Raw genomic sequence first — 27,482 nt, 5'->3', positions numbered from 1 at the left:
ACAAGGCTTAGAAAGAGCTTGCAGCTTCTTCCTCTTGGAGGCTGTGCCCCTGGCAGCCAGGACCAGGGTGGCTGCTGGAAAGTATTTTCCCTCTGGTTTCCTTCTCCTTGGCTCTCTGGGAACCCTCTGGCGGTGCCTCCCCGGAGAGTAGTGAGTAGGAAAAGCAGATACAGAATCCACTAGGTTGCTGCACCCCAACCTCGAGTCAGGGCTGCAGGACAGGGCTGGGGCATTGACAGAGAAACTGAAATTCACTGGCTGGGGACTCCCAAGAGGAAGGAGAATAGACCCATAGACCGGAGACTATGTACCCGGTCCCAACCATATGTCAGCCCTATATTTCCTTTCGGGGACCAGACCGCACTCCCTCAAATGTCTGAGGAGATGGCAGGCTCAGATGAAGTCTGGGGGAGACCAGGATGCAGGGGCTGCAAGAGCGGGGGATGGGCCCCCAGATAGCGGCTGTGGACTCGACCTCTGCCTCCAGTCGCCCGGATTTTCCTTTGCACTGAGTAAAGAGGGGGTAACCGCTGGCTAGGAACGTGTGGGTACGCAGGGACCGGCTATCGAGGGACAAGAACCCCGCCCCCGCCCAGAAACCTCCCGAGCCCTGAGTCGTGCCCGGCGCTCCCTACCCCACCCCACCCCCGCCGCCTCTGCCGTCACTCACGGCCGCTGCTTGCTGGCTCGCTGGTGCGCTCTCCGCGCCACAGGCACCTGCTCGCCGGGCGCTGTGCGCTCACTCTCGCTCACACACTGCAGACTCTCGGCGTCGCCGCCGTCACCCGGCCTCATCCCCTGTCCGGCACAGCGCTCCGCCCTTCTCCCAGGCCCTCGGCGCCCACCCACCCGCCATGTCCCGGGCCTGGGCCAAAGAGTGGTGCAGCTCATTGCCCAAACTGGGGTAAGGAGTTGAGGCCTGGGGGCTGCAGAAAGGGCCGAGGGACACATAGGAAACAGGGATGAGCGACCGTCTCGAGGGATGGAGACTGGGAAGAAACCTGGGAGAGTTTCGGTGGGAGGACCCCCAAGCAAAGCGGGTGTGGGGCGGGGCTGCGCTCCAACCTGAGAGATGGTGGTCCCTCTGAGCGACCCCCGAGGAGAGAGAGGGTGCGCTCCAGGGCGGGCGGGGGGGGCAGTGTGAGCTGTGGCAGAGGAGGGGAGGGCGGGGGTGATGCAGCGGTGGAGGCGGCTCCGGCTCGGCGCCCAGCCACTGACCGCCCCCTCCCTGTCCTCCCCTCCCCCTCTCCCCGCCTCTCTCCGGCTCCGGGTCCGCCACGCCGGACCCGCTCTCCTCGCGCGGCGCTGGGTCGGACGCCAGGTCTGCGCGCCACGGCTGAGCGCCCACTCGCCTTGCGGAGAGAGTCGCGGAGAAACCAGCGGGGGCGGCGGCGGGAGAACTGGGCGAGGGCTGGAGGAGGTGGCAGTCGGAGCTGAACCAGGAGACCCGGAGGCAGAAGCTCTCGGCTCTGAGGCGCGCACTCCCTTGGCCAGGGATGGGTCCTGGCGCAGCCCGGCCCCTGCCCGGCCAGCCGGGCAGAGACTGAATCGCACATCCCCAATATCCTGTGGACCTCCGACAGAGAGAAACACTGACCGATCGCCAGTAGCCTTCCGGCGGCGGGACCTCACCTCCTGCCCACCCCGCGCAGCGCCCCCAGCCGCAGCAGCGCTGGGCAAGCCGGCAAGGGAGAGGGGCTGATTGGCGGCCGCCGGCGGCCAGGGGAGGGAGCGCCGTGCGGGGCCATGGCAGGCTCCGAGGCGTCCTAGCCCAAGCCGGAGCCGAGCTCACGCTGCTGCTACCGCTGCCTCTCCGCGCCCGGGCCCCCGCCGCCGCCGCGCCCCCTGCGGGAGATGGAACAGCGGAACCGGCTCGGTGCCCTCGGATACCTGCCGCCTTTGCTGCTGCACGCCCTGCTGCTCTTCGTGGCCAACGGTGAGCGCGGGAACTTCGCTGCCGCGGTGGGCTCGGGGAATTCTTTGCTCGGTCCACCGGAGCCAGCCTTCCCCGGCTGCCATGAAGGAGAAAGAGGAAGAAAAGGGGAAGCATTCACGGTCTCCAGTAATCCCTGTGTGCAGTCTGGGCCCGGAGGGGTAGGGGGAGGAAAGCAGCGAAGGGTCGCGGCAACCGCGGCGTCCGCGCGGGAGTCGTTCCGAGTCCGGCCGGGATCCGGCTACTGAGAGGAGGCCTGCGGGGAGCGAGAGTTAACGCACCCAGCCTGGCTCTGATGGTGCGGCCCAGAGCTGGCGAGAAGCGTGAACCGCCCCTGCCGTCCCACCGGATCTGGAGCGAAGCAGCCTGCGGCCGGCGGCCAGTCCCTGCTGCCGCCCTGCAGCTGCTGGACTGAACTTTGCTAGCGCCTCCGGCCGTGGGCCACGAAGTAACTGGGGGGTGGGGAGCCCAAGGCCAGTGAGCGAGCGGGGGAACCTACCGCCTCGCCTCGGGTTGCCCCAAGCCCCCGCCCTACAACTGGTCACGCCTCTCTCTCCCCCCGCCCCCAGCTACATTCACCGAAGTCCCCAAAGATGTGACAGTACGGGAGGGAGACGACATCGAAATGCCCTGCGCGTTCCGGGCCAGCGGAGCCACATCGTATTCGCTGGAAATTCAGTGGTGGTATCTCAAAGAGCCTCCCCGGGAGCTGCTACACGAGCTGGCGCTGAGCGTGCCAGGCTCTCGGAGCAAGGTACCCCGCCACCCACGCGTCAATGGAGCTCCTGGGTCTCAGGGCTAGGGCAGCGGAGAGTTAACCCCTGGAAGAAGGCAACAGGGTTCATGGACTCAGTGTGCCGCCCTGTCACGCAACCCATCTCCCACTACATCTTCGAAGTCAACAGTTAACTCAAAACCCTATCAATTCTTTTGATAATTTCCCTTTTCCTGCAACCTCCTGGAATTCTAATCCCTCCCAGCCCCTAAGAAGCCACGCCTGGTCCAGTTGGCCTGCTCTTCTTGATGAGGGTCGAGCATTCGATAGGTGCTGGCTGGTGAGGGAAGACCACTATGGTTCCATCAGGCTCTCCTTGCCTCTGCCACTCCGAGGTCCCCAGGGCACAGGGCCAATGAGTTAAGCTCCTCCGGGCTGCGTTCCAGAGGCCAACAGAAAACCGTATTTGGGGAAGCCAGCAGGTCACCTCTAGAGCCTCCACAGGATCAGAGGGATTGCCTTCCTGTGGCTGCAAACCGACTCAGGCTGCCCTTCTGCCTCATAACCCACTCTCTTAAAAGCGCTCCAACACACACACACACACACACACACACACACACACACACACACCTTACACACATACCTGCATTCTCCCCAGGTTCCCTCCCAAAGTTATTCATGTCTCTCACTGGGTCCTGTCCAGACAGCCCGGCCAGCCCCTCCATTGAATTTTTCATGGTTCCAAATTAAGAGAGAAGGGAATGAGGATGCTCCGGAGGAGGGACATGGGCCTTCCTAGCAATGCATTCTCCCCTCTTCAGCCGGCAGGTGTGTGCTAGGACAGCCACTCCTTGACAGGCACCATGTTAGCTCTAAACCCAGCTTTCTTCCAGTCAAACTGCCGGAAATTCCGACGTCCTCCATGCCCTCAACCCTCGCCATACCCCAGGCAGTTTCGGGTCGCAGCCTGAGCGTGGAAGGTCCCTCGGCCAAAGGCAGATCTGAGTTTCCCGAGCCTGAATGCCAACAGCCTAATGTGTCTCTCCCTTTGCATTTTAGGTAACAAATAAGGATGCAACTAAAATCAGCGTAAGTGTGGAGCCCAGCATGGGCCGCGGGAGACCCCTTCTGGCCGCTTCGCGCCCCGCAGCTCCCTCCCCTTTAGAAAGTCTAGGCAGCCGCGCGGTGTACAGCCGCACTCGCAGCTTTGCATTGTCGGCCGCTTGGCGTGTCTGGGCGCCATCTGTCGCTGGTAGCAGGATCGGTTCTCTTTTGTGTAAATCAAGGGTCCAAGGCCTGAGTCTCCCAAGTCGGCTAGGCTCTCACCTGTAAAACTCTCCTTCCTCCGGACCGCGCTCTTAGCCCTCTTGGGCCTCTGCTGGCTTTTCTTCTGCTGTCATTTCTCCCAGCACCGCGACCCCGCGGCTGCCTGCCCTCGCCGAGACCAGTGCTCCTTTTCCCACCCCTCTCTGCTCCGCCCAGCACACAGGCCCCGCGGCCCGGCAGCGCCCGCCGCTGCAGCCCTGCCCTCCGCCTGAGCGCAGTATTGTTGGGGGCGGGGTGACCGGTATTCTTGCCCAGCTGCGCGGGGTCGGGGTCCTGGGGTTCGTAAAGCTGGGAGAAGCGCCCGAGCTTCCGCAGTCGGAGCGTGGAAGTAGCTGGGCCTGAAGACAGCGAGAGCCTCCCCGTGGGCTCGGTTCAGAGGTGAGGGTTCCCTGGGTGTTTGGTGAGTGCCTCTGAGCGGTTCCTTCCCGAGGACTCCACCAGGCCGCAGGGAGGAGCGCTTTGTCGCCAGCTTCAGGCGCCCTCGCGGAAAGGCGGGTTCGTACCTGGAGTCCAGAGAGTCAGGCAGCAGCCTCAGGGTCTCCTACCTCCTTGAGAGAGCCAGGGTTAGCTGCGACGGGCGGGGATCACAGTAGGCACCGAGGCTTTCCCTAAGACTCTACCCAGGCCCTCCCAACTCCAGATAAAAGGGAGCGTGAATGCGGGTCTGAGTAGTGGGCTAGACTTAAGGCGATGCCTCAGAGCTGATGCGGTTGGTTGGAGCACCTGCAGCAGTAAAGACGTGGACGGTTAGCGATCAGGAGACCCAGTCTTCTTTCTTGAAGGTGCAGGAGGAAGGAAGGAGAGAATGATTGCTATTCTGAAGCAAAAGCTAGGGGAAGACAAGGTGTGTGGGAACGGAGCAGGGGGTTCAAGAAGAGGAGTTGGGGACCTGGGAGCCTGATGACTCAATGGACATAGCAACAAGGCCCTCCAAACGGAGTTGGGAGCCTCATGCCACTGGGGAGATATGGATTGAAAGGAAAGCCAGACTCTGATGGCGGGCATTCCGGGGTCAAGGAAGTATTGGAAATATTGGGGTGCTCTGGCAAGGAGACTCGATAGCAGCACCAGTAAGAAGAGCAGGTTTGGGACTTCCCCAGACAGGCCTCTAACCCCACTCTTTTGCAGACCGTGCGTGTCCAGGGTAATGACATCTCGCACCGGCTTCGGCTCTCGGCCGTGCGACTGCAGGATGAGGGCGTATACGAGTGCCGCGTGTCAGACTACAGCGACGACGACACGCAGGAGCACAAGGCCCAGGCGTTGCTACGCGTGCTCTCGCGCTTCGCACCGCCCAACATGCAGGCTGCTGAGGCCGTGTCCCATATCCAGAGCAGCGGCCCACGCCGCCACGGATCCCCCAGCGCCGCCAACACCAACAACGCGGGCGCCACGGGCCGCACCACTTCTGAACCTGGCCGAGGCGACAAGAGCTCACCACCCGGGAGTCCCCCTGCAGTTTCTGGACCCGGAGTTCCAGAATCCGCTGCCGCCTCCGCAGCCCACACAGCCACCACTACCGTCGCATCTGCTGCGGCTGCTTCGTCAGCGTCGCCACCACTGGGCCAGGCTGTCCTTCTGCGCCAGAGGCATGGCTCCGGTAAGAAATCGCGTGGAGAGGGGACGCGCACACTGGAGGGGTGGGGTGTGAATGCCCCAGCGGGCTCAGTTGGAGTGGCCACCGCACCAGGATAATTTGCATGTGCCTAGTGTGCCAAGCTAAGTTGCCCTGAGCTCAACTCTCTCCGCTGTTCTCTGTCTTTACTGTTGGGCTTTTGGAGCTTTCACAATGTGTATTTATGAATGCGGGGGCTGCCCCGCCAGGACCAAGTCTGGAGTGTGGGGAGCCCTCTCGAATGTGGAGGACTGGGCCCAGAGAGTTACACTCCTGGAGAGGTGCGGGGGGGGGGGTGGTCAGCTTTACTCAGTGAGCACTAAGCATAGAGAGGAGCATTCCTCAGGTGGGATATTAATACCCTGTTGCAGAGTGGGAGGAGTCAGTTAAAATTTAGGACCTGTTCCTTTTTATGCAGGTTGGATTGATTGGACAAACACACATTGTCTTAGTGTGGACCCGCCTGTGTAACCTCCATTCTCTTTGGCTAAGGGCAAGATGGGTGTAGGCATCAGATCTGCACCCTGCTAGAAATTTTGCCTCTTGTTCCTGTTGGGTCCTTGGTGTGGGGGAGAGTGTGTTAAGGATCAAGCTCTTCCTCATTATTAGAAAGAGGCTCAGAAGTTAAGGACTGCTTTCCTAGAGCTGAGAAACTGAAAAGGACAGGATTCAGAGAAGTGGGTGTTGGAGAACAGGACAGGAAAATGAACTGAAGGTCATGACAGGCAAGTCCGGGAAGGGCTGATTAGCAGTAGAGTGGGCAGAAAGGCCAAGTGCCCAGTGTGCTCCTTCCCCCAAGACACTCCCCACTCCCTCCCCCTACTCAAAGGTGGGCCTCAGAGATGGGCTTAACTCTGATTTTAAATAAGTCACTCTCTGTCTGAATTCTACCCCTCAGTCTTGTATGATGCTGAGAGCTTCTCTACTAGAATTAAAGCATTGGGAGGCTGGGACAGTCACATGTAAAAAAACCATCCAGGTGTGCTCCATGTAAAACACTTCCAGGTGTGATGGAGCACATGTCCCTACCATGGCAGTTCTCAAAGTGAGTTCCACTACTGCCACCTAAGGATGAAGGCTCCTGGACCATGCTGCTGAATCCAAGGTGACAGGCCTCATATCACCATATTCTTCTACTTCCTTGATTGATTGTTAAACCCTTGAACAGTTAGGAGCTGCTGGTCCATCTTACAAATAAATTCTGTTTCTTGCTTAGCTATTCCCACATGGGAGCTTCCACTGTGTCTCACGCTGTTGCCTGAATCTGGAGGCCCACCCCTCTTAGTTCCACAAAGAGACCCACAAGACTTTCCCCAGGCCATGGGGAAGGTGGGTCAACTGGAACCTCTCCCAAAAGACTCCAAGTTCTCCTACCTGGCTTGGAACTTTCTACCCCTGTAATAATTTAAGATAAATTTGGTGCTGATATAAACCACAAAATGAAAGGGGCTTGATAAATTTCAAATATATTATTTCTTGTTCACATCAAGTCCTGCCCCCTGGAATGAGGAGTATGATAGGGACCCAAACTGACATAGACTTTACCATCTTCAGCAAGTGGTTCCCCAAGTCACTCAGGATTGACATGTGGCTAACAGATGAGGGGAGACAAATGGAAGCAGCCCATCTGAAACCAGTTCGAAGGTAACAGAGCTCTAGGCTTTAAGTCACACTGTATGTAGTGACTCAACTTCTTTCCTAAGCTTTTAGAATTGCCCAAAGGATGTATCACTCTTGAGAAATCAAGAAAACAGCCATTCAAACCATTTTGTAGTGCCTAATTCTCTCAGATAAAAGCTGATGTAGAAAATAGCAAGGTGGGTGTTTAAGGACCAGGCTTAGATGTGGTAAATAATACTCCTTCCTTCATCCAATAACCATCACATGGTCCAGTTTAGATGTTGGAAAATGTAGTTGATGGCTTGGCAACTGCTTTTCAACTTCATCTCTTCACAGGGGAAGGGAAACATGAATCTAGGGAAATTAACCATCTTTATGTTGTGCACATTACGTGTTGGAAAAGTGTTTATTGACTTATACAGTGCTTTAATTGATACTGATTGATAAAAAGACTCTTCTCCCTATCATCTCAGGCCCAGCAAGTAAACATTTGTGTCACAGGCTGAAACCTTGGTAACCTCTGGGTTGTTCCCCAGACCGTTAATACAGTAGCAAAGCAAAGGATTTGAAAGACAAAAGCCTAGATTTGAGTTGTGCTTCTAACACTTCTTGACTGTATGACTTTAAGCAAGAGGTTTAACACCTCTGAGTCATCTATAAACATGGAGAGGGTGATCCCTGACCACAGAAGAAGTTTGGTATGGACATTGCTGCAAAGATATGTTTATTATTATCACTATGGTCATTAGCTGCTCTGTAAGAGAGGAGAGGATAGAAGAAATAAAACTAAGTACTTGGTAGTTGGAGGCCAAGCTAAAAAAAGGGCTTTAAAAGTCAAGTGGAATCAACAGGGTTGGTTGAAGGATTTGGTCAAGGAAGTGCCAAATGAAAGAGATCTATGAGAGTGAACTCAGTCACACCCACAAGATGGGAAAGAGGTGAAGGTCATGAGCTCATTTCTATTAGAATCTCCATTTTCTCCTGGCCAGAGTCTGATGCTTGAGCCCAAGACCCATCTGACAGCCTGTCATAGCCATTCAGATCTCTAATCTGTCCTGGCCACAGGGCCTGAATAAGGGAGTGGGAATGTTCTAGGGCCTTTCATCCCACAGCAGAAAACACATCCATGGAAGGTGGGATGGAGAGCACCCTTCTTCCTAGAAGATATGGGGTCATTGCATCAGCTCAATTCTGATGGTTCAGTGCCCAGGAGTTGGGGCCTTGGGGATCTGCCAGCCACAGAACAATATAGTAATGCTTATGTAGATCAGAGCAGCAGCCCAGGCTGAGGGCTTCTATCTGTGTTTCCTGGGGTCCGGTGCAGGGTTCACTGCCATCCAGAAAGTACAGCCAGCTGGGCTCCCAGCAGGACATTACCACTGGGATAAGTTAAGGTGGCCCCTGAGATCTCTGTCACCTAATCAATAACCCTTGGAGGAGTCAGGTAGACACATCTCAGAAAGAACCCTGAGTTCCTCCCCAGCTCTCCTAGAAGGTGTATCTTCATCTTCAAGGTCAGAACAGTTGTGTCCCTTACTCCTTGTGAAGTTCTAAGAATGTTATTTTGCTGTAGACACCTCTGTGTATCACCTGAGCATGGAAAAGTGAGTTATATGACCCGTAATCCACAAACACACCTGATCAGCCTTGTCCCAAGGAAGGAACCATGCCAGTTTTGTTTTTGTTGTTGTTGTTTATTTGTTTGTGTGGTGCTGAGGATCAAACCAGTGCTTCGCACATGCTAGGCAAGCACTCTACCACTGAGCTACAACCTCTACCACTGAGCTACAACCTCAGCCCTCATGCCAGTTTGTGTCCCATCTTGCCCCTGCCACCCAAAGCCACCTAGGCTCTGGTCTTCCATGTGGATGAGAGTAAAAGCTTCAGACGAATTCTTCTATTTTTATGATTGACTTTTTATTGCAGTAAGATACACAAACATGAAGTTTACCACTTTAGCCTTTTGTAGATGTTCAGTTCAGGCAAGAAAACCCTTCCCATGCCCATGTATGCCTAGCACAGCCAATACATATTTGCACTAAAAATTTATGTGCAAAACTCATTCATTTCACATCTCATTTGTCAGGAGACATTTTGGTATTTGTGCTTAAAAATAAACATGGACTGAATTAGAAAAGCAGAGCAGGCAGAGAAGGCTGGGCCCCTTCTTAGCCATGTTCATAAATCTGGCTCCTAATTAATCTGAACATTTGTCATGAAAACTCCATTGCTGGTTGCCATTGAGAGAGAAAGAGACAGAGACAGAAAGAAACAAACAAAGTACCTTACAGACAAACACTTCCCACCAGAAAAGGCACTGCAGAGTGGGGCTCCAATGATAAGAGTCTGCAACTGATTGGCTTGCGTGTTGGCAAGAGTTTCACCTCTGTAGGGACCTCGGGATCAGATCATATTGTGTGAACCTCTAATTAACCTCAGGGTTTCGGCTACAAGGAAAGGCACCATGACCCCTACAGAGAGCCAACTGGATGTGGCAAACTGCTGCCTGGTGCCCACACAAAGAACTGGCTCTCAATATTTCAATTAATAATGAGAGAAAGACAGCAATGGCCATGGTTTTGAGAGGCAGTTACTGTTGGGAGTCACCAAGGGCGGGTGTCCTTGGATGTTGCCATGGGAACCATAAACCATAACCAAAGGGGGCTCTGGGCAAGGTGAAGACACTCACTATGTCTCAACCCATGCCCCAGCTAGATGTCAAAACCGTAAGAAATGGTACCAGTGTGACCTTGGTGAATCACAACACAACAGAGAGTCTCCAACCACACCAGCAAGGCCAGGGACCCTGGGCTAGGAGGACCCCAGAAATGGCTGCCTTAAATAAACAATTCAGTCTTCCTTCAAGTTCTGATGTGACATGAGGTTCATAATTAAGTAGAAAATAAATGTGGCAAAAGATATCCCAGAAAAGAGAAGGCGAGGCCCTTTGAGCATCCTGAAGGAGAAAATTAAAGGATTTCATAAAGGAAATGGCTGAGCTTCACAGCTGGCAAGAGCTGCCTGCCTCATCCCTGACGGCAGCAAAGGCCTGTGATTATCAGCAACAGGGCGTCCTCTCCATTAAATGCCACTCACTGGGGTCCTATTGGCTCAGCCTCATGCTGGTGCTAAGGGGAAGTGGAGGTGGCAACTGTGGACTCATGATTAAGGAAGTCAGGGCACCCAGGTAATTTCAGGACAGAGATATCTAGGCCATCCCCAGTGGGGATAGCCCTGATCCAGCTGAGACAACCCGAGGAGGCTCTCTGTAGGCAGGGTGGGGTTTTAGGCTTGAAAGAATCACCCAGGGCTGATATCCTCCCAGCTTCCGTCAATTCTGGGAAAGCTCCTTCCACTCCACTCCCAGTGCCCCATGGACTGAGGTCACACCAAATGGAATGACCTCTGTCCATCACGGCCATCACTGAGTGGTCAATCAGCTCACTACACAATTACTCTCTCAGCATCAGAGAGGCCCCAAACTAGGGATAAAACAGCTGCTCTTGGATTATAATAATGATATATAATCACACTTGCCTTTTAGTGAGCATGCATCATGTGCTGCGCTCGCTTCTTGCAGGGTTCCCCCTTTCTGCAGCTCTCCCTAATTCTGCCTGCCCTACTGCATTCCCAGAAGACACAGCCCCTCCCCTGCTCATAGCCAGAGCCCAGACCGTTTCTTCAGCTGGAGTGGCAGCCCCCAGGAGAAGATCTGAAAGCCAGCCTTTCTAAATGTCACCTGGAGCCAAACCCACCACGGAGCTTCTCATTAAATACGCCCGGCGCACATTTTTAAAGCTGTGCATATTAAGGATTCCCCAAGCATCGGTGGGGATAAATGAGGTCAAGTGCTTTTGTAATATGATATTGATTAGTTCTGCTCCATGTGGACAGTGGCAAGGGCTTGGCTGTGGTCTAAACCCTCAGCATTATGGGAGATGCCAGCATGGTTTTAAGACATTTTTCCTGCAGCACAGAGGAATTTTAAAAAGTATTTCTACTCCCCCATGCTTTGCTGACTCTTACCAGGCATCTCTTGGAAACAAGCCGTTGAGAAGTTTCACTTTGTCTTATGTAAGGGCTGCAGGAAAGTTGAAGACCCAGCCCCTGGAACTCCTGGTTCCTACCTATTCATTATGAAGGATGGCAAGCCTCCTTCCCTGGGGTGGTGCTTCCGGGGAAATTAGCCTGCTTGTCGAAGGCTTTGTTGCTTTCAGGCAAGATGCGCTATAAATACTAAGATGGATTACCGTATTTGGCCTCCTCCTGCCTAGGGTTTAGCTGCTGTTGAACACTGAGCGATGGAGGAAATGGTAGGAGGTGCTGGATGCTACCAAGGTGCCCTCAATGGATGCTGGAGTCTGAAGCCCAGGCTACCATTGGGCAGCTTCTTCTGCCTATGTCCTCTATGAAATGGCCCCTGAGAGTCAAGACTTGTGAAGCCTGGCCCTGCTGCCAATCCTAGGTAGAAACTGTTTCCAACTATTATTAGTTGTTCAGTACTATCATCACCGCTACTGAAATCTCAAAGATACTTCGGACTGGATGGAGTTGGCTCTGGTTTTATGATTGTCTAAGCAGAGTTCATTGGAAGACTACTATTGACTCAAAATATAAATCCAAAGTGGACATTTTGGAAGTTGTTCCCTGCTCCTCTTCCCAGCTACTCTTCCGTGCTCATGGGTCCTGCTCTGTGTAGCTCATTCTAAAATGACCAGAAAGATGCCATGAGGGAGATCATCAACAGTCCTTGAAGGTGGATTGGACACTTTCAAAGAACACAAAGCTGAACACCCCCATTAGGGAGTGAGGTCGGGGGAAATGACCCAGAAAAGTCACTCTTTTGGAGAGTGGCCCATTCTGGTTGACACACTAAAACATAAACCCAAAAGACACTCAGGACAGTTTAGAAGAAGTTACGGTGGCCACCATTTCTAGCCATTTCCCTTTCTCTCCTGACATTTTAAACACTCCTCACTGTTTAGCCAGGTATGCTTATACGTAAGCCAGGATCTGAATGCCAACAAATTCTTCTCATTTTTGGGCCTTAGAGCTCCAGCCACCCAGAAATCTCAGTATGTACCGTATCTTTCTTGCCTTTGTCCTTCATAAGTACCAGGCTGCCCATTTTCCAGATGTGTCCAACCCCTTAGATTTGAATCCTGACTCCTTCACTCCCCATGTGCAAGTTCCCTCCTCTGTTTATCATCTCACTGATACCAGTTCTCATGCCACAGCATGGTTGACAGGATCAGAGATGATCCTTAATCGTCTCTTAGCTCAACACAGAGCCTGACACCTAGCGAATGCTTAGTGGATGTTGGCTCTTGTCATCAGTTGTTTTCATGGGAACGGCATTAAGTGTCCAGGATCAGTAAATAAACTGGATAGGGTGCCCTGATTGGAGACGTCAGTCACCAGTGGAGCTAAAGAGGATAGCAGGAAGCCAATGGAGCTTCAGAACAGAAAGTGCTGTGAGTTTGCAAATGGCTCAGTGACTTGCTATTTTTGTACATTCCATGCCATTTTGGGGGCTGGGGTAAGAAACGGGGTTGATGCTATGTCCTCATCTTCGTCTAGCAGGGACTATTTTCCATGAGTCAGGAGCTCCTTGGTGAGCAAGGACAGCTTCATTATAGTTTCTGATGTTCCACCAACAAATTAAATCAGCGTGTTTGCACATGTGCCCCGTAGGCCTGGCTATGCCAACTGGGTTCCGTGGGAAAGCCACGCCTGTGTTGTGCCTGGTCCTGCTTTGTCGTGCAGGCTACCATCAGGGGGTGGGGGGTCCACTGTGATGCAAGGAGGTAGAGCCCAAGCAGCAAAGGAGCTGATTTTTGCAGCACTACATGGGAGAGGGAAGCAGACCGAAGAAAGCTCCTTCCTGTTGTCAGGTAGTTGAGGAGACTCTTGGGAAGACCTGGGCTGGCAGAGTTCCCTTCCATGGGACTTTTACCACAAGAGAGAGAAAAGAGAGCCACTTGTGCTGGGAAGCACCATGCCCCTCAGGGATGGGCATGTGAGATGATGGAGCTTGGAGCCACCTCTACGGGCTCCGGGCATGTGCTAGCTCTTCCCTTTGTGTTCCTACATTTTTCTTGCCCACCTTCCTTCACTGTGGCTTCTGTAACTGGTGATTGCCACTAAAGGTTGCTACTTGGCACCTAGTAACTGGTCAGAGGGATGCAAGACAAATACACCACCTCCAAGTTGAGTGCAGTTGCACACACCTGTAATCCCAGCTACTCAGGAGGCTGAGGTAGGAGGATCACAAATTCAAGGTCAGCCTCAGCCACTTAGTGAGACTCTGTCTAAAATTTAAAAATTAAAAGGACTGGGGATATAGCTTAGTGGTAAAGCCCCCTTGGGTTCAATCCCCTGTACCACAAAAGACAAAACAAAACACCTCAACCAACAAAAAGAAGCCACCCCAGGAGGCACTGGGAGGCACTGCATACTAGGCTATCTGCAGGTGTAGGAGGCCAGGATGCCTCCTGCCCAGCCTTACTGCTCCATGTCCCATATGGACCTACCCTACCACCACCACCTAGCATTGAGACCACTACAGACTCCCCAAGGTCAGTCCCCTACCTAAAACTGGATAGCTCCAAATACAAGAGAGCCCTTCCCTCTGCTGATCCCTGGCCCCTCCCATCAGCTCTCCTGGAGAGGAGGAAGCCTTGGTGTGCTTTAAGCATGTCAGTATCCTTATAACAACTTTTATTACCATTGATTCTCCCATTCAAATGCTGCTTAGTCCAGAGGGACTTGGGGGAGGGTGATCTGAGCTAGGGATGGGGTTTCTGGATAACTCCATCTAGTCTGGCCAAGGCCAAGGAGCAGAGTAATGCTCAGAGCATCACCTGGGCTTAGCCGCAACCTCAGGGAGGAGCTTGTGGTTGAACCATGGGTGGCAAGACCAGGAGGAAGTGCTCTAGAATGAACATGAACTGTGGCTGGAATACAGAGGGGCTCAGGAAAGGCAGGGCTACGGTAGGCTGGTATTTGGAAGAACAGCTTCCATGACCTTGAAACCAAAGAGATCTCATCTAGTCTGAGCTTCCAGAAGTCTCTGGCTGTGCTTTGCAGGTTCTCCAGCTTTTCCTTGCTGAGTACCCCACTGAGAATGATGGCCCTGAAGGACAAGCCTTGTTCAGTCTCATTTCTGTATCTCTAGTACCCCACATTCATTAGGCCTGGAACTAGTTCATTCATTTATTCAGGAAATGTCCATCAAGCATATTTTATAAGTAGGAACTGTTCTAGATACGGAAGGCACCATACGAATATGAGCAGTGAGGTCCTAAGAATCTGACAGGGAGAAACAGACATCAGACAAATCAACACATAACAAGTGGAAATTTGCAGCCATAACTGGTGTGTCAAAGGGGAGACTCATGGGCTAAGGGATCTAAGAATAGGAGGACCCCAAGGAAGTGATGTTTGAGCCATAATCCTCTGGAAGAGAGCTGAGTTGACTAGGTAAAGAGAGAGGGGAGAAACTTCTAAGAAGAGGGAATAACATGTAAATGTCCTATAGTAGGATGGAAGCAGGGGAAATTGAAAGGCCTGACAAAAGGTCACTGTGGCTGGGGCAGAGAAAGCAAGAAGGAGAAGTAAGGGGCAAATTAAGTTCAAGACGAATTCACTGGTCAAACAGGATCAAACTGAGAGACCTTGTGAGGCGGGTAGGGAGCTTTGGCTTTGCTTGCCCACTTTCAAATCTAAAACTCTTGTGGGTTCTGGAGTGCTGGTATCCCCATTAAATAGACTGGGGAATAGGGGAACATTGGGCTTTATCCTAAGATTGGTTGGGTGAGGAGCAACCGAGATGGGGCAGGGCATGATGCTTTTGGAAATGACCACACTGGCTGCAATGTGGAGATTAGAGAGGCAGGGATAGAGCAGACGAGGAAACATCACTTCAGAGACAGTGATCCAGGTGGAAAGATAATGAGTTTGGGCTAATTAGATGGATGGGTCCGTGGGTGTCTGAATGAGTGGTGGATGGATGAGTGGAAAAACAAGTAGCTGGTAGGTGGGTGGATGTAAGGCTGTATGAATCAATGAACAGAGGATGGGGCATGGGTGAAAGGAAGGATGGATGGATGGGTAGATGGATGGAAGAATGGAATGGGTAGGTAGAAGGAAAGATGAGTGGATAGATGGATGGATAGATGGATGGAAGGAAGGAAGGAAGGCTGAATGGATAGGTGAGAGCATAGGTGGATTGGAATGGGAGAGCAAGTAGTTGGTGAATGGGTAGAGGAAGGATGTGTGACTAGGTGGAGGAGGAGATGAATGATGGGCAGAAGGAAAGATAAGTGGATATGGATAGGGATGGTTGGAAGGATGAGTGGTATGGGAATAAATGGGAAAATAGTTGATAGATGGGTGGGAGGATGGATAGAAGGGTGAATGGGGGATATGGATATGGGACACAGGTTGAGCCTTGAAGGATGAGTGCAGTCAGATCTGTGGACATGCCTACATTTGGAATCCCTGGCACCAACACAGCACATTCAGGCCATGTCTTCTAGACATGGAGGCCATAGAGAGAAAAGGTCCCAGGTAGTGGGATGGCCCAGAATTTCATGCCAGCCCATGTTCTGAGCCTCTGAACATAGACAGAAGGTATGAGTAGAGCAAGTAGACACAGCCAATCTGCAGCTAGCTTCCAGCTCCCCCACTGGGACAGGAGCAGGGGAACCCCTCCACCTGCTGGACTCTTGGCACTCTGATAGATACAAGCTGGTCCAGATTTACCGATTATTGTCCATGTAAAAGTTAATGGAGATATGTTTTTTTCAGGCATTTAGAAAAATCAAATCTCCAGATGGGCAGATGAATAACTGTATTCACATTAAACACTAATATAACAAAAAAAATACACAAGGCAATAAATCATAATGCTTTTTCTATTCTACAGAGTCATATTTTAATGCGTGACATATCCTGGGCAGCTCCTCCGTGCTAATTTTATTTAATGAGCACATGTTATAGAATTTTCAGAGCACTATCCCTGGGCAATCAAAATGTGCTAACCTTTTCAGTTAAGTTGGACTTCTAAGGAAAAGTCCTTAGTGAGCAACAGGAAGAAATATCCAAGCATCATGGAGGCAGAACCTAGAGGAAGGTTGTAAGAGGGATGAACTGCTGTTGAGTCTGGAATGCGCAGGCCTCAGGGACCTTCCACCCTCCTCCCCCACCCAAGGACCGTGTGTTCCTGATTCCTGATTTTGCTTGGCTACTCCAGTGAGTTGGAGGAAGAGACCATGGCCTGCACCCCGTGCTGAACAGCCTTCATTGAAAAGGCATTGAGAGCGCACTGTGTGGATGAGGCACACTCTAATTGGGATGGGAAGACTGTAGAGGGAAGGCAAGGATCCTAGACAACTGGGATTTAAATAGACTGGGACAGACGACTTCTAGGAGGAGCAGGGTCCCCTTATTCAAAGCCCAGTGTTCCCCCATTCCCCAATCTGTGTAATGGGGATACCAGCACTCTAGAACCCACAGTCTGAGAGTTTTAGATTTGAATGTGGACTAGCAAGGTGGGGCAGGGCCAGTAACCTGGTGAGAAGACTGAGATCTTCCATCTGAAAGAACCTGGGTGGGAAGGAGGGGCTAACACAGAGAGGGAAGGTGTTCTGGTGAAGGCAACAGCATGTTGCCTTGAGACAGGATCAGTGGTTCTCAAACTGTGTTCTTTCGAATCCTGGGCATCCCACCCCCAGTTTTGGCCAGTGTTCTGGCTCTAATGGCTTTATTCAATGTGGGATCATGCAGCAATTAGCTTGATAAAGAGATTCTATGCTTTAAAATATTTTAAAATAATTTATGTTTCAAATCACATACGCAAATTTATAATTTATATGAAACATACAAAATCTACAAATGCTTTACGTATTTGCAACACCGAAAAGAGAAATTTGAAGTGGCTTTTAAAACAGTGTGCAGCATAATAGAATAAAAATTTATAAAAGAAACTGGAATAAAAGGAAAATGAATGTAAAATGATAAAATTAGTTAAAGAAAATGTTAGTCAAGGGCTGGGTTGTAGCTTAGGGATAGAACGTTTGCTTAGCAAGCAGGAGGCACTGAAAAAAATTAAAGGAAAAGAAAAAAAAAATCAAGTTAGTCCAAAGGATGTGTGCTGAGTCTCAGCCAATTGAAAGGTCAGATCACTGTGATAGCCCCGTGCTCCCCTGAGGATCCTCGAGACAGACTTCCCAGCCTCAGCTGGTATTTGAAGGATAAAAATGCAATGCTGCATATGAAGAATCTGACCTAAATAGCTGGCATGTTGTGGACCAGGTGGAGTGTCTAAGAAAGACCTTTATTTATTCATTCAACAAACATTTTGTGAGCATCCCACAGTGTAGGCTTTACCAGGTGATGGGAAAATACACAGCTGAGACCACGGTGGTTTCTGCTCTCCTGAACCACCCTCTGGCAGAGGAGACAGGTGTCAGAAGGTAAACACACCCAAGTTGCCCAAATACAGCCCAGAAGAAAGGGAACTTGCTCTGGAGTCCATGGGACAAAGGAAGCCAGTGGACCTGGTGTCTGAAGGAGACTCATGGGTGGAAGGAGGAAGATGGGTGGCCGGAAGGGCACAGAGACCAGCAGTGTAGATGGAAATTAAGCTGGGAGGGAGGCGTGGGGGTGCAAGGTGGGCTAGTCAGGTGAAGTAGGGCGGCAGGGTGAGAAATGTGAGGTCTTCCATCTGAAGGAACTTGGATGGGAAGGAGGGGCTAACACAGAGAGGGAAGGATGTTCTGGTGAAGGGAACAGCATGTGCCAAGAAAGGCCTGGAGGCAGGAGAGTTTGGGTACACATGGTCTCCATGCAGGAGTCCAACTTGCCTAGAGCTTGAGGCACTCAAAGGTATGTGGAGGCAGGTAGAGAATTGTGTGTCCCCTGGCTAGAGAGCCTGGTGTCTTTCATAGGAAGTCACTTGACCTTACTCTCTACTACCTACCAGCTGTGCAACCTCAGGCAAGTCACTTAATCTCTCTGGACCTTACCTATGAAATGGGAAAATAGCTTCTGTATCCTAAGGCAGCTGAGAGGATATTAAGGGATAGAATTCTCACAAAAGGCTGAATACAGCTCCTGGCACTGAGAATCTTTAGAGTGCCTATTAGCACCCTACAGCCCGTAAGGCTGTCAAATCCAGATGGGTCAGGAGGTGAGGGGCTACCAGGTAAGGACTGGGCCCCCGCAGTGAGGGAGGCAGCCCCACCCTCCCCACCTGGTGAGCACCCTGATGCCCACTGTGGTCAGCGTTGCCCATGGCCCCACTGAGAGCAGCCACCTGACCACAGAGACAGGGCCTGATTACCATTTTCTTTAAGTGACACTATGGAAGGATCTTTTGGTGCAAGAATCCACTTGTAAAGAAATAGGAAGCTGGAAAGGAGCTAGCAACAAAGTTGGCCACATTAAAAAGCGATTCTGAAAGTTGAAATTCAAAGAAAAAAATTCCCTCCCCTGTCCCTCTCCGCAGGGTCCAGCTGAGGCACATGGGGAAGGACAGCCCTTGTTCTTTGGGGGTTCACTATGTGAACAGAAACCAGACTGCCTTGGTTCAAGTCCCAGGCCTGCTTTTTAATCCTAGAGTGGCCTTGGCAGGACTGCTCAATTTAGCAATTTGGATTTCAGATAGAAAAATAAAAACAATGACACCTCAATATAAGTATGATCCCTGCAGTGTTTGGGATATATTTGTACTAAACACTATCCATTATTGACCTGAAACACAAATTTTACTGGGTATCCTGTTGTATTTTATCTGTCTGAATAGGCCTTAGGCAAATCACTTCACCTCCCTGGATCTCATTTTCCCCATCTGTAAAACAGGAGTAAATGATTACCTCCTCCATTAGGAAGGTTGTATTTAACATGGATAACACACTGCCACAACCCCTGCCTACTAAGGGCAGGTCACCTTTGTCACTGATACAGTGAAAGGGCTCAGACCTGTCTGGGCTCCACTGTGCCTGCTGCCTGCCATTCGCTCCTGTTGTCAATCATCTCTAATGTCATAAGACTGGTGTTCTGGCTGTGGGGAGAGCTGCTTGCAACCCTCTAGTGCAAAGGCATCCACCTCCAACAGAAAGGTGGGACGTGTGAGAAAGACACGTCAAGGGCCACATGAACAGCAGGCATTGGTGTCAAGCATTCTGTCCCCAAGTGCACAGGGCGTGCTCCCTGGGGGAGAAAGCACATGTGCAACACTGAAGGGGGCAGGTGGGCCCTAGACCTAAGGAGAGGGTGGCTAGTCATTCCCGCAGGGTCAGCCTGCAGTTGCTTGCAGGTAGCAGTGGACCAAAGCACACAGCTGGTGGCAAAGGAGCCGTGAGAGCGGGGTGACTGGGGAGGACCATGGATAATCCCCAACAGTGGCACTGAGACAGTTTCTTCCTCTTGTGAGCAGAAGGGACCCATCAGGGAGAGTTCTCCAGGAGGAGTTCTGCATCTGAAGGAGGAGGAAGGGCACAGTGGTCATGAAGGCAGGAAAATGCTTTAATAGGCCACTGTTTTCAATGAGCTGTGGCAGAGAGGGACAAGGAATAGCTAGGATAGGCGTTGACACCACCTCTGCCCCCATTCACCCCAAGAGCACCCAGGCTCCTCCCACTGCCTGGACACTGAGCTGCCATCTGAACATCATCCCCAGCAGACGTGATGTCCATCGGGCAATTTGTTATCAAAACCAGGAGCTAGTTACTCAGGGTTAGGGGGCAAGAAGAACTGGGCAGAAGCAGGAGGCACTGTGAGCCCGGGTAGGACAGATCAGCAGAGCACAATGAGAACAGACAGATGGTCCCACATCTCACCCACTGTCCATGGCTCCCTAGGGCCTTTGTTCTGGACTTTTCTTTAAAATATCACCATTTCCTTTAAACACCAACAATGTTAGTCACTCCTAGTTTTGTCCCCGTTACCAGCACACGAGAATTTTATGGAAGAAATTAATTCTACCCAAACAAATTCTGTTAGTGCTCAATTATTCCTCACTAACTCCCTTTAATGAATATCTAGGAAGAGGCTTTAATTAAAATGTGAACAAGGGAAATAGCCCTGCAAGGTGGTATCTTCTCTCAGCAGCAAGCTGGACCATGAGCATCCAGGGAGAGCAGAGGGCTGGGCTCGCTGGCAGGACCAGTCCTGCATGTCAGGAAAGGGGTTTCCTTGGCACACACTGCATGGGGACAGGTGGGATGCAAGCCAAGCCTCCCAGATCTTCACCAGGGATGACTCAGAGGCTGAAAACTCAGGCACCAACAAAGGGGAGTGTGTGGGTGATGGGTGAGTAACACACCTGTGCAGAGTCCCAACTGCACAGGTCGGGGGCTGGGACTGGCAGCTCACCCTGGGCCTGGGTTGGGAGTCAGAAGGGAGTGGGGAAAGGGAGATTCCTGCCGAGAAGAGCAGCCAGCCACAGGTTCGCCCCAGCAGGTAAAACAGGAGCAGTGTTATGGTTCTTGGGCCTTTCCAGAATCTATGCCTTCATGTGGATGTCTCCCAACTTTAATATTCAGATTAGAATTTATTATTTTTAAACTGTGAGGGCACCCAACTAGAGCCTTGTGCAAACTAGGCTCAACCCTTAGGCATGCAGTTTGTGCCCTGGACTCTGTAGAAGATGGCATTTTGTAACCTCTGAGGCAGGAAGTTGGGAAGGTAGGAAAATAGGAAGGAGAGTGAGGGGCCAATGATGCCTCTGACGCTGTCCTTGGCACTGGCCTGGGCTTCTGAACTTATGCAGAGGAAGGGATGCTATTGGTCCGTGGGCAGGATGACTCATAATTGCCCCCTCTCTGTTCTCATTCTACAAGGCCCTGTAAGCCCAGGGAAACTCATTGCACCCTGGCCCCTGGAAGCTCAGAAAGGGAACCTTCTCCTCCAGAATCGAGGGATGTTCGTCTGCTGCACTCACAGAGTGGGGTTCAGAGTGCTGCTGAGGTGGATGGTGGCCCAGGGCAGGTGATGTGAGCAGTGGGTAAGAGCCAGCCTGTTCGCAGCTGCCCTAGAAAGACAGACCGCTGTCCAGCCCTGAATGAATGCTCAAGTCCAGTTAAGGCCATCGTTGCCTCTCAGGAGCAGCCCTCTTGTCTCATTCTCAAAAGGCTGCAAAGGAGGAAAAAAAAAAGATAAAGAATTGACCATCAGTGCCCAAAAGGCCCCCATCCCCACCACTCAGCTTGGTTCCCTAGGTCTTCTAGCCAAGGAGCCCTTGTTCAAAGATCTGTTATGACATACAAAATGCAGAGCAGATGTGAGTGGCCTTGATCTGCTCAAGACAGGAGGGGCCTGACCTTGAGACCCCCGAGGTAGTCCTCCATGGATGGATGCTTAGACACCCGAGCTCATGGTTAGAATGGCTTTGCCCCCTCACGACAGGACAGTATCTATGCTTGGCTGCAGCTTGGGAATATTCTGCACAACCCTGGAGGGAGCAAGTCACAGGCAGGCAGAGCATTACAGTGCCAGCCTACGAAATGAGCTTCCAACTTAGCCAGGCTGCAGGAGCCAAAACCAGCCTGCTGACCTTAAAATATCTTCATTCTACTTACTCTTTTCAAACCTGGAAAAAAAAAATGTAGCCTGTGAGCAACTCTATAAAAACCCCTGGACTCTCAGTGACGTTTATTTGCAAATCGCTGACCCAAGCTCCCAAGTAGAGCCAGCTGGGCCCAGAGGCTCCTCAGTCCGCCCCAGTGGGTGGTCCCCCAACCCTCTTTTCCACAGAATAAAGCAGATGCCCCATGTGCAAGAAAGGACAGACCAGAGTGTGGGTGACCGGATACCACCTCCCTTGACCCTACTACCACCAGTCAGGAACCTAACTCGTGGCTGACCCCTGGACAGTGTGGCCTGAACAGAGTCTCCTCATTTACTTTTATCTCAATGCATTAAAGGGCCTCAAAACTTCTATATTCTTTTCTGTAGGGCTTTAGAATTCTGCAATTATTGAATAAATGGAAATAAGGAATTTCCCAGGCAGAAGCTTCTTGGACCGAGAGGGAGGGAAAAGAGGGGAATAAATGTCCCCATTGTGTTCTTTCGGGTTCTCTTTTAAATGGCTCCAGTGTGTCTCTTGTCCTCGCTATCTAAATGATAAAAATTAATATCTTGATGGATGTCTTAATCTTAAGCCAAAGAGGCTTTGATTTCTGTAAGAATGATTAGCAAAGTGGAGAGGCTGGTTTCATGTACAGAGTGAATCAGCGACTCTCTCTGTCAGAGGACTTCCCTCACCTCCCAAGCAGCTCATTTTCCAGCTTCATCGTGACCAACTCCTGCCTGCTCCAGCGCTCTTCCAGGCTATTCCTGGCACTCCTTGGGAAAGGAGGAGATAGATAAGGAGACAGTTAGCATCCAATCAACACAGCAGCCTCCACCAGCAGCCGGTCTGCTCAGCCTCATGCCCTGGAGCACAGATGTCTCCATGCCATATTGGAAAAGAGGCCACGGGGTAAAAAGGAGACCCCACTTCAGCTCAGCCAAACCTCAGCTGGCCCCAGAGGGGTAAGGTGAGCTGGGACCTGTCAGCCCAAGTATTGCTGATAGCCCTAGCTGCCTTCAGGAAATTCACTATTTCCTGGAATCAGGATCCAAATGCAGAGGGGACCCCCATAGCCAAGTGCTAGACAACAGTCAATCTCCCTCAAAGAAAGAAGCAACACCCCACTTCCTTCAGGGAGGCCCCAAAGCCAGTCTTCCTTGTTTGCCCTGGTTCTTTGGGGAAACTTAAAGACAGTGTCTGTTTGCCTGGTGAATGAGGTAGGAGAAGGTTCCACATCCAGGGTTTGTCTTTCACCAGAGAACCAGGGATGTCTCAAAATTAGTGATCGAGGAGATAGTCTGCCTGCCTGTTCTATCTTAGAATAAAGTTTCCTCTTGAGAGAAGGACATCACCAAAAGTAGTTTTTCTCCAACCCTTTACAGAGAAGTAATTACGTCACCCTTTTCTACAACATTGATTGGTGTGGCTTTTTATCCTATTTGAGGCTCTTTTGCTTCCATGCTTGTATGGGTTAGCCTTTGCTGTGTAACAAAGAACCCCAAAATTCAGTGGCTTGGGCACAACACTGTAACTATTTATTTAGCTCACAGTGCTGAAGTTCAGTGACTTGGGATGAGCTCCCTGGTCTTATATTGAGTTCATCCATGCAATTGGTATCGAGTCAACTGGGGGATGGTTGGTCTAGAGGGACCTCAGCTAGGACACCTGATGGCTCTTATCCTTCATCAGCTGATCCAGGCTTCATCTCATGGCAGCGGGTTTCAAGAGCTGTGAGTGAGAGGGGAGTCCTCAATGCACGAGCATTTTTCAAGTTTTTGCTTGCTTCATACTTGATCATATTTTTTTGGCTAAAGCAGATCCTATAGTCAAACCCAGAGTGAGCACAGGAGGGCACTATCAGAGGGGTTCTTGTGGCCATCTTGCAATTTACTGCTAAAATATGGCTTATTCTGACACTTGGCCCATACACATCCTCATTTTATGGAGTGTGACACTAGAACCAGAGAGATGAAGAGAGTTTCCTGGGATTACACAGCAAGCTGGCAACAAGGCTAGGCTTAGAAGCCCCTCTACCCAGGACAAGCCTACTGCCCCACACCACCTCTCTTGCCAACCCCCATGGCAACACTAGGCCAGGAAGTGAATGAGGTTCTATCCAGGAGCCAAACTGTAGTCATCCTGTGACAGACATAGCAAAGAACCCATAGATCCTAGTGTCCCCTCCCGGGGGTTCTGGAGCCACCACTGGCCCTGCTGCTTCCTCCTTGTTTCAGAGAAGAGTGGCAGGCTGGTTGTTTAAGGTCTTTGGAAAGTCTTGCACAATTTTCAAACTTTTAAGCTTGCGTAGGTGAGACTATAATAGTGGCAGTGACTAGTCAGTGGTACTTGGAGGCAAATATGAATGTCTCCTTGCCTCTCTTATGCCCATCACTCCAACCAGGCCACCCGGCCAGCTTTACCTTGCGGGCTCACTATTTTACTGCCACTGCGTACCTTGAGAGTCGAGAGTGCTATGCATAAGCATCCACCTTTAAATACCTCACATGAGTTATTTCTGTCTCACCTGCACCTGCTCAAGTGTCAGGGTTTTGCAGGAGCATAAAGATCTGAGCCAGGAAGAAGATCAGGGAGACCCCTTGGGCTTGGTCTGATCTCACAGGCCTTATGTGCCCACGAGGCAGCGCTCTGCTTTTCTGGCCAGATCCCTGTTTTCTGTACATCTGAGCCTCGGTGAATTCCACCCAGGCACCTGGCCATCCATCAACTCGCCCATCACCTCGTCCTTCCCAGTGATGCGTGACAGTGAGGAGCAGCAAAGCAGAATCAGAGTCTTTGGAGTGACCACCGCACTGCGATTCTTTCTGCTGATGGATGGCCAGAGGCAGAGTGGCATCCTGAGCCAAGCTGTAGGAGGGCCAGGAGTGACAACTGTCTGGAAAATTAAGATCTGAAGAGGAAGGTTAGCACATTTGGATCTGTCCTGTCCTTGCACTTCTCAGCGGGAGCTCAGAGCTGTGCACAGAAGCAATTAGCTCTGGATGAGACATGTGCAAAGTGGATAGCCCCTATCCCCTTTTCATTCAGAGGTTTGAAAACAGCCCCTACTTACCAAAATGGACAGAGGGAATCCTGGAATTTCAAGCTAGAACATTTGTCCAACCCTCTCCTTTTACAAAGGGGAAACAAGAGGCTCAAGGCATGAACTCCATGACACAGCCAGCCATGGGCAGAGCAAGAATGATTAGGGAGTGGAGGAAACATGTTGGATAGAAAAGACCAGTAATGCTTTTACCTGCAGAAGAGAGAAAGTCATACTTCCAGGCCCAGGGTTTTTAGGGAAGCCACAAATTCACACTGAGTGAGACTGGAGGGACAGGCCACCCTGGCAGCAGCTTCCACAGGCAGCTGAGTGAAGGTGGTCGCACCCTCTGCACCATACGATGTTTATACAAAAAAGGGCCTTCTGCACCCCCTCCTAGGTACAGAGCTCCAGCCCCTCTGGCTGAGTGGGTGAAGGAAAGAGAAAGGCCTCCAGGTGGCACAGGTGAGAAGGGTGGAGCAGGAAATCGCTTCCCTTAATTGGGCCGGACGCTGAGTCAGTTAGCAGTGAGGCTCCCTAGGGTTTAGACAGCACCCAAGAGCAGTGTGTATGGTGCTTGTACTCTTGCTACTCTCAACCCTGGAGGGAGCATCCCACTTCCTAGGTGAGAAGCCTGAGGTTCATGGGTGGGCTTTCCCTGGTTCACAGGAGGCCTTGCAACACTGGAGACGCTGAGGACTAATAGGGAGCCGGGCAAGTGGCCCTGGTGAGGCAGGATGAACGTGTGGTGTTAAGGCCTCAGAGGCAGGCCAGGGACCCAGGTTAATGGTTGCATTGGAGAAGTAGGTAGAAGTGCTAAGAGTGCTAGGGTCATTTTTCAAAGACGGTAGCTCACTCACCTTCACCATCCAGTGATTTCTGAGTTCCCCATTGCTGCTCGAGGGATGGACTGACAATGTGGTTATGGAAAGAAGATTCACACATAAAACTCAGGTTGCCTATGGCAGGGCCTCTGGGAACACTGAGCTGTGTAGTTTAGGCAGGGAACTAGAGTGGAGTCACAGCAAGGGTAGAATTGTGTGCAATCATGGCATCTTCCCGGAAGAGGAGGGGAAGCTAGGTTTTCATTATTGAGGACATTTTGCAGCATAGATAGTACTCAGTGCAGAGAAAGCAAACTATTAAAATAAGATAATGACTTGGACTTTAGAGCTATAATCTAGCACATCCCCCTTAGGCCAGGGGCACCTTGTGTCTGACCACAGTAGGCTCCTGAAATGTGTGGTCTATAAATAACAAGCAGTGGCAGCAACAAAATGCTTTATCATGAAATTGAAGCAGCCACATGTGCAGCCTCCGGCCAGGAGCTGAGATCAAAAAGCCTTGGAAGTTTCACTCTCTCCTGGTCTGCTTATGAGATGCCAGATTCCTGTGAATCCAGGGTTAACCGAGCCTGTTTTCTCATTTCCTGCAGGAACCGGCCCCAGCTACGCCACAGACCCGCTCCTGTCCCTGCTCCTGTTAGCCCTGCATAGGTGCCTGCACTTGCTCCTGGGGCACTGACAGACGTGGCACCCAAAGACCTCAGCAGGCACACACCACCTGCCTGCACCCCTAGGGAGGACCACGTCGCCAGATGGACACAGAGAGACTGAGAAAAGCATGAAGAAGTCCACGCAGAAAATAAATAAATCATATTTTTGGGAAAGTCACACAAATGTAGAATACCCAAAATAATGCATCTAGTTTCCAAATAAGATGGAGTTTGGACCATGCAGTGAGCATGGGATCAATGATTTCTCTACTTCAACATATTTTTCTTTTCTACACCTTCCCTCCAAGTCTTCATTTTGCACGAACTGTTGAGCAGTTATCTTTAGGATAATATGTAAAAATGTTGGGTTAAAGCCTTTCTGACAAAGCAAAATATTTTTAGTAGATTATTGTGTTTAGGATTTTTTTTAATTTACTTTTTCTTTGGGGGCTTTTCTTTTTTATTAAATTATTTCTTTTGAGACATTTTGATTAAAAAAAGACGTCATAATTAAAATTCACTGTCAATAATATTTATTTTTAAATAAAGATTGGAAACAAGGCCAGACACTTGTTTATAAACTGTATTGTATATTGCTAAATAACAGTTGAATAAAAAACACCTTTGAAATAACCTTTCTACAGCCATGTATGAGTGTTCAGCCTCGGTGCCCACTGCAGCGTGGATGCCAAGGCTCCTGCTCCCTCACACCAGCTGTACTCTTGACTGGATGTCTCCCAGCATGGAGGATAGCCCAGGGCACCTGGCTGAGGCCACAGTGAACAGAGAAAACCACTTGCGCAGCCTCCCCTACAGACAAAAGGATTTCACAGTGGCAAGAGTAAAAGGAGCCGATGCCTGGATCCTGATAGAGAGGTGGTCGTTGTATAAACAAGAACTATGCTCTCCCCTCTTGCTTTAAATTAACTGCACAATGCATTTGTCTACTTGGAGATTAAACATCAAGGTGCACTTACTATTGCTGGCTTTGCAGCAGCTAGTTTGAAGAGAGAATTTCAAGAGAAGCTGTGGCCCTCTACCCTCTTTCTTCAAAGATTCCTTAGAGTCTTTCTTAGAAATCTATGGGTTTGGGGGCAAGTTGCATGTCTTAAAGAAACTGACATATCCTGGGAGCTTTCTGTTTTTTGTTTTTTTGGTTT

At 50.9% G+C, this 27,482-nt stretch overlaps 1 protein-coding gene and 1 long non-coding RNA gene across 13 annotated transcripts in view; one reads left to right on the top strand and one right to left on the bottom strand.

Annotated features, from left to right (window-relative positions):
* Positions 1-3,171, bottom strand: part of LOC110598691 (uncharacterized) — a 216,535-nt gene extending 213,364 nt beyond the window's left edge. For 4 of the 8 annotated variants that reach the window (XR_013430841.1, XR_013430834.1, XR_013430836.1 and 1 more), the window contains exon 1: positions 671-791. This is a non-coding gene — a long non-coding RNA (uncharacterized LOC110598691). Of the gene's footprint in view, positions 1-670; positions 833-1,890 lie in introns of those variants that run through there. The other 4 variants (XR_013430835.1, XR_013430837.1, XR_013430840.1 and 1 more) reach the window with 4 other exon arrangements.
* On the top strand, positions 764-26,955 carry Vstm2b (V-set and transmembrane domain containing 2B). 5 transcript variants are annotated; one of them, XM_078032239.1, is made up of 7 exons: positions 764-904; positions 1,322-1,936; positions 2,503-2,687; positions 3,708-3,737; positions 5,103-5,574; positions 24,494-24,707; positions 26,263-26,368. In XM_078032239.1, exons 2-6 carry the CDS (start codon positions 1,855-1,857, stop codon positions 24,697-24,699), a joined length of 975 nt encoding a protein of 324 aa, XP_077888365.1. In that variant the 5' UTR covers positions 764-904; positions 1,322-1,854; the 3' UTR covers positions 24,700-24,707; positions 26,263-26,368. The 5 variants fall into 5 exon arrangements, with proteins under 5 accessions (XP_077888365.1, XP_005330706.1, XP_077888366.1 ...); XM_005330649.5 differs by lacking the exon at positions 24,494-24,707 and having other exon boundaries at positions 26,263-26,955; XM_078032240.1 differs by lacking the exon at positions 3,708-3,737.
* The last annotated feature ends 527 nt before the right edge of the window (positions 26,956-27,482 follow it).

Source organism: Ictidomys tridecemlineatus, chromosome 15, assembly GCF_052094955.1.
Source record: "Ictidomys tridecemlineatus isolate mIctTri1 chromosome 15, mIctTri1.hap1, whole genome shotgun sequence".
NCBI classification, from domain to species: domain Eukaryota; kingdom Metazoa; phylum Chordata; class Mammalia; order Rodentia; family Sciuridae; genus Ictidomys; species Ictidomys tridecemlineatus.
Note: the sequence above shows the minus strand (reverse complement) of the source record. Positions and strands in the feature narration are given on the sequence as shown.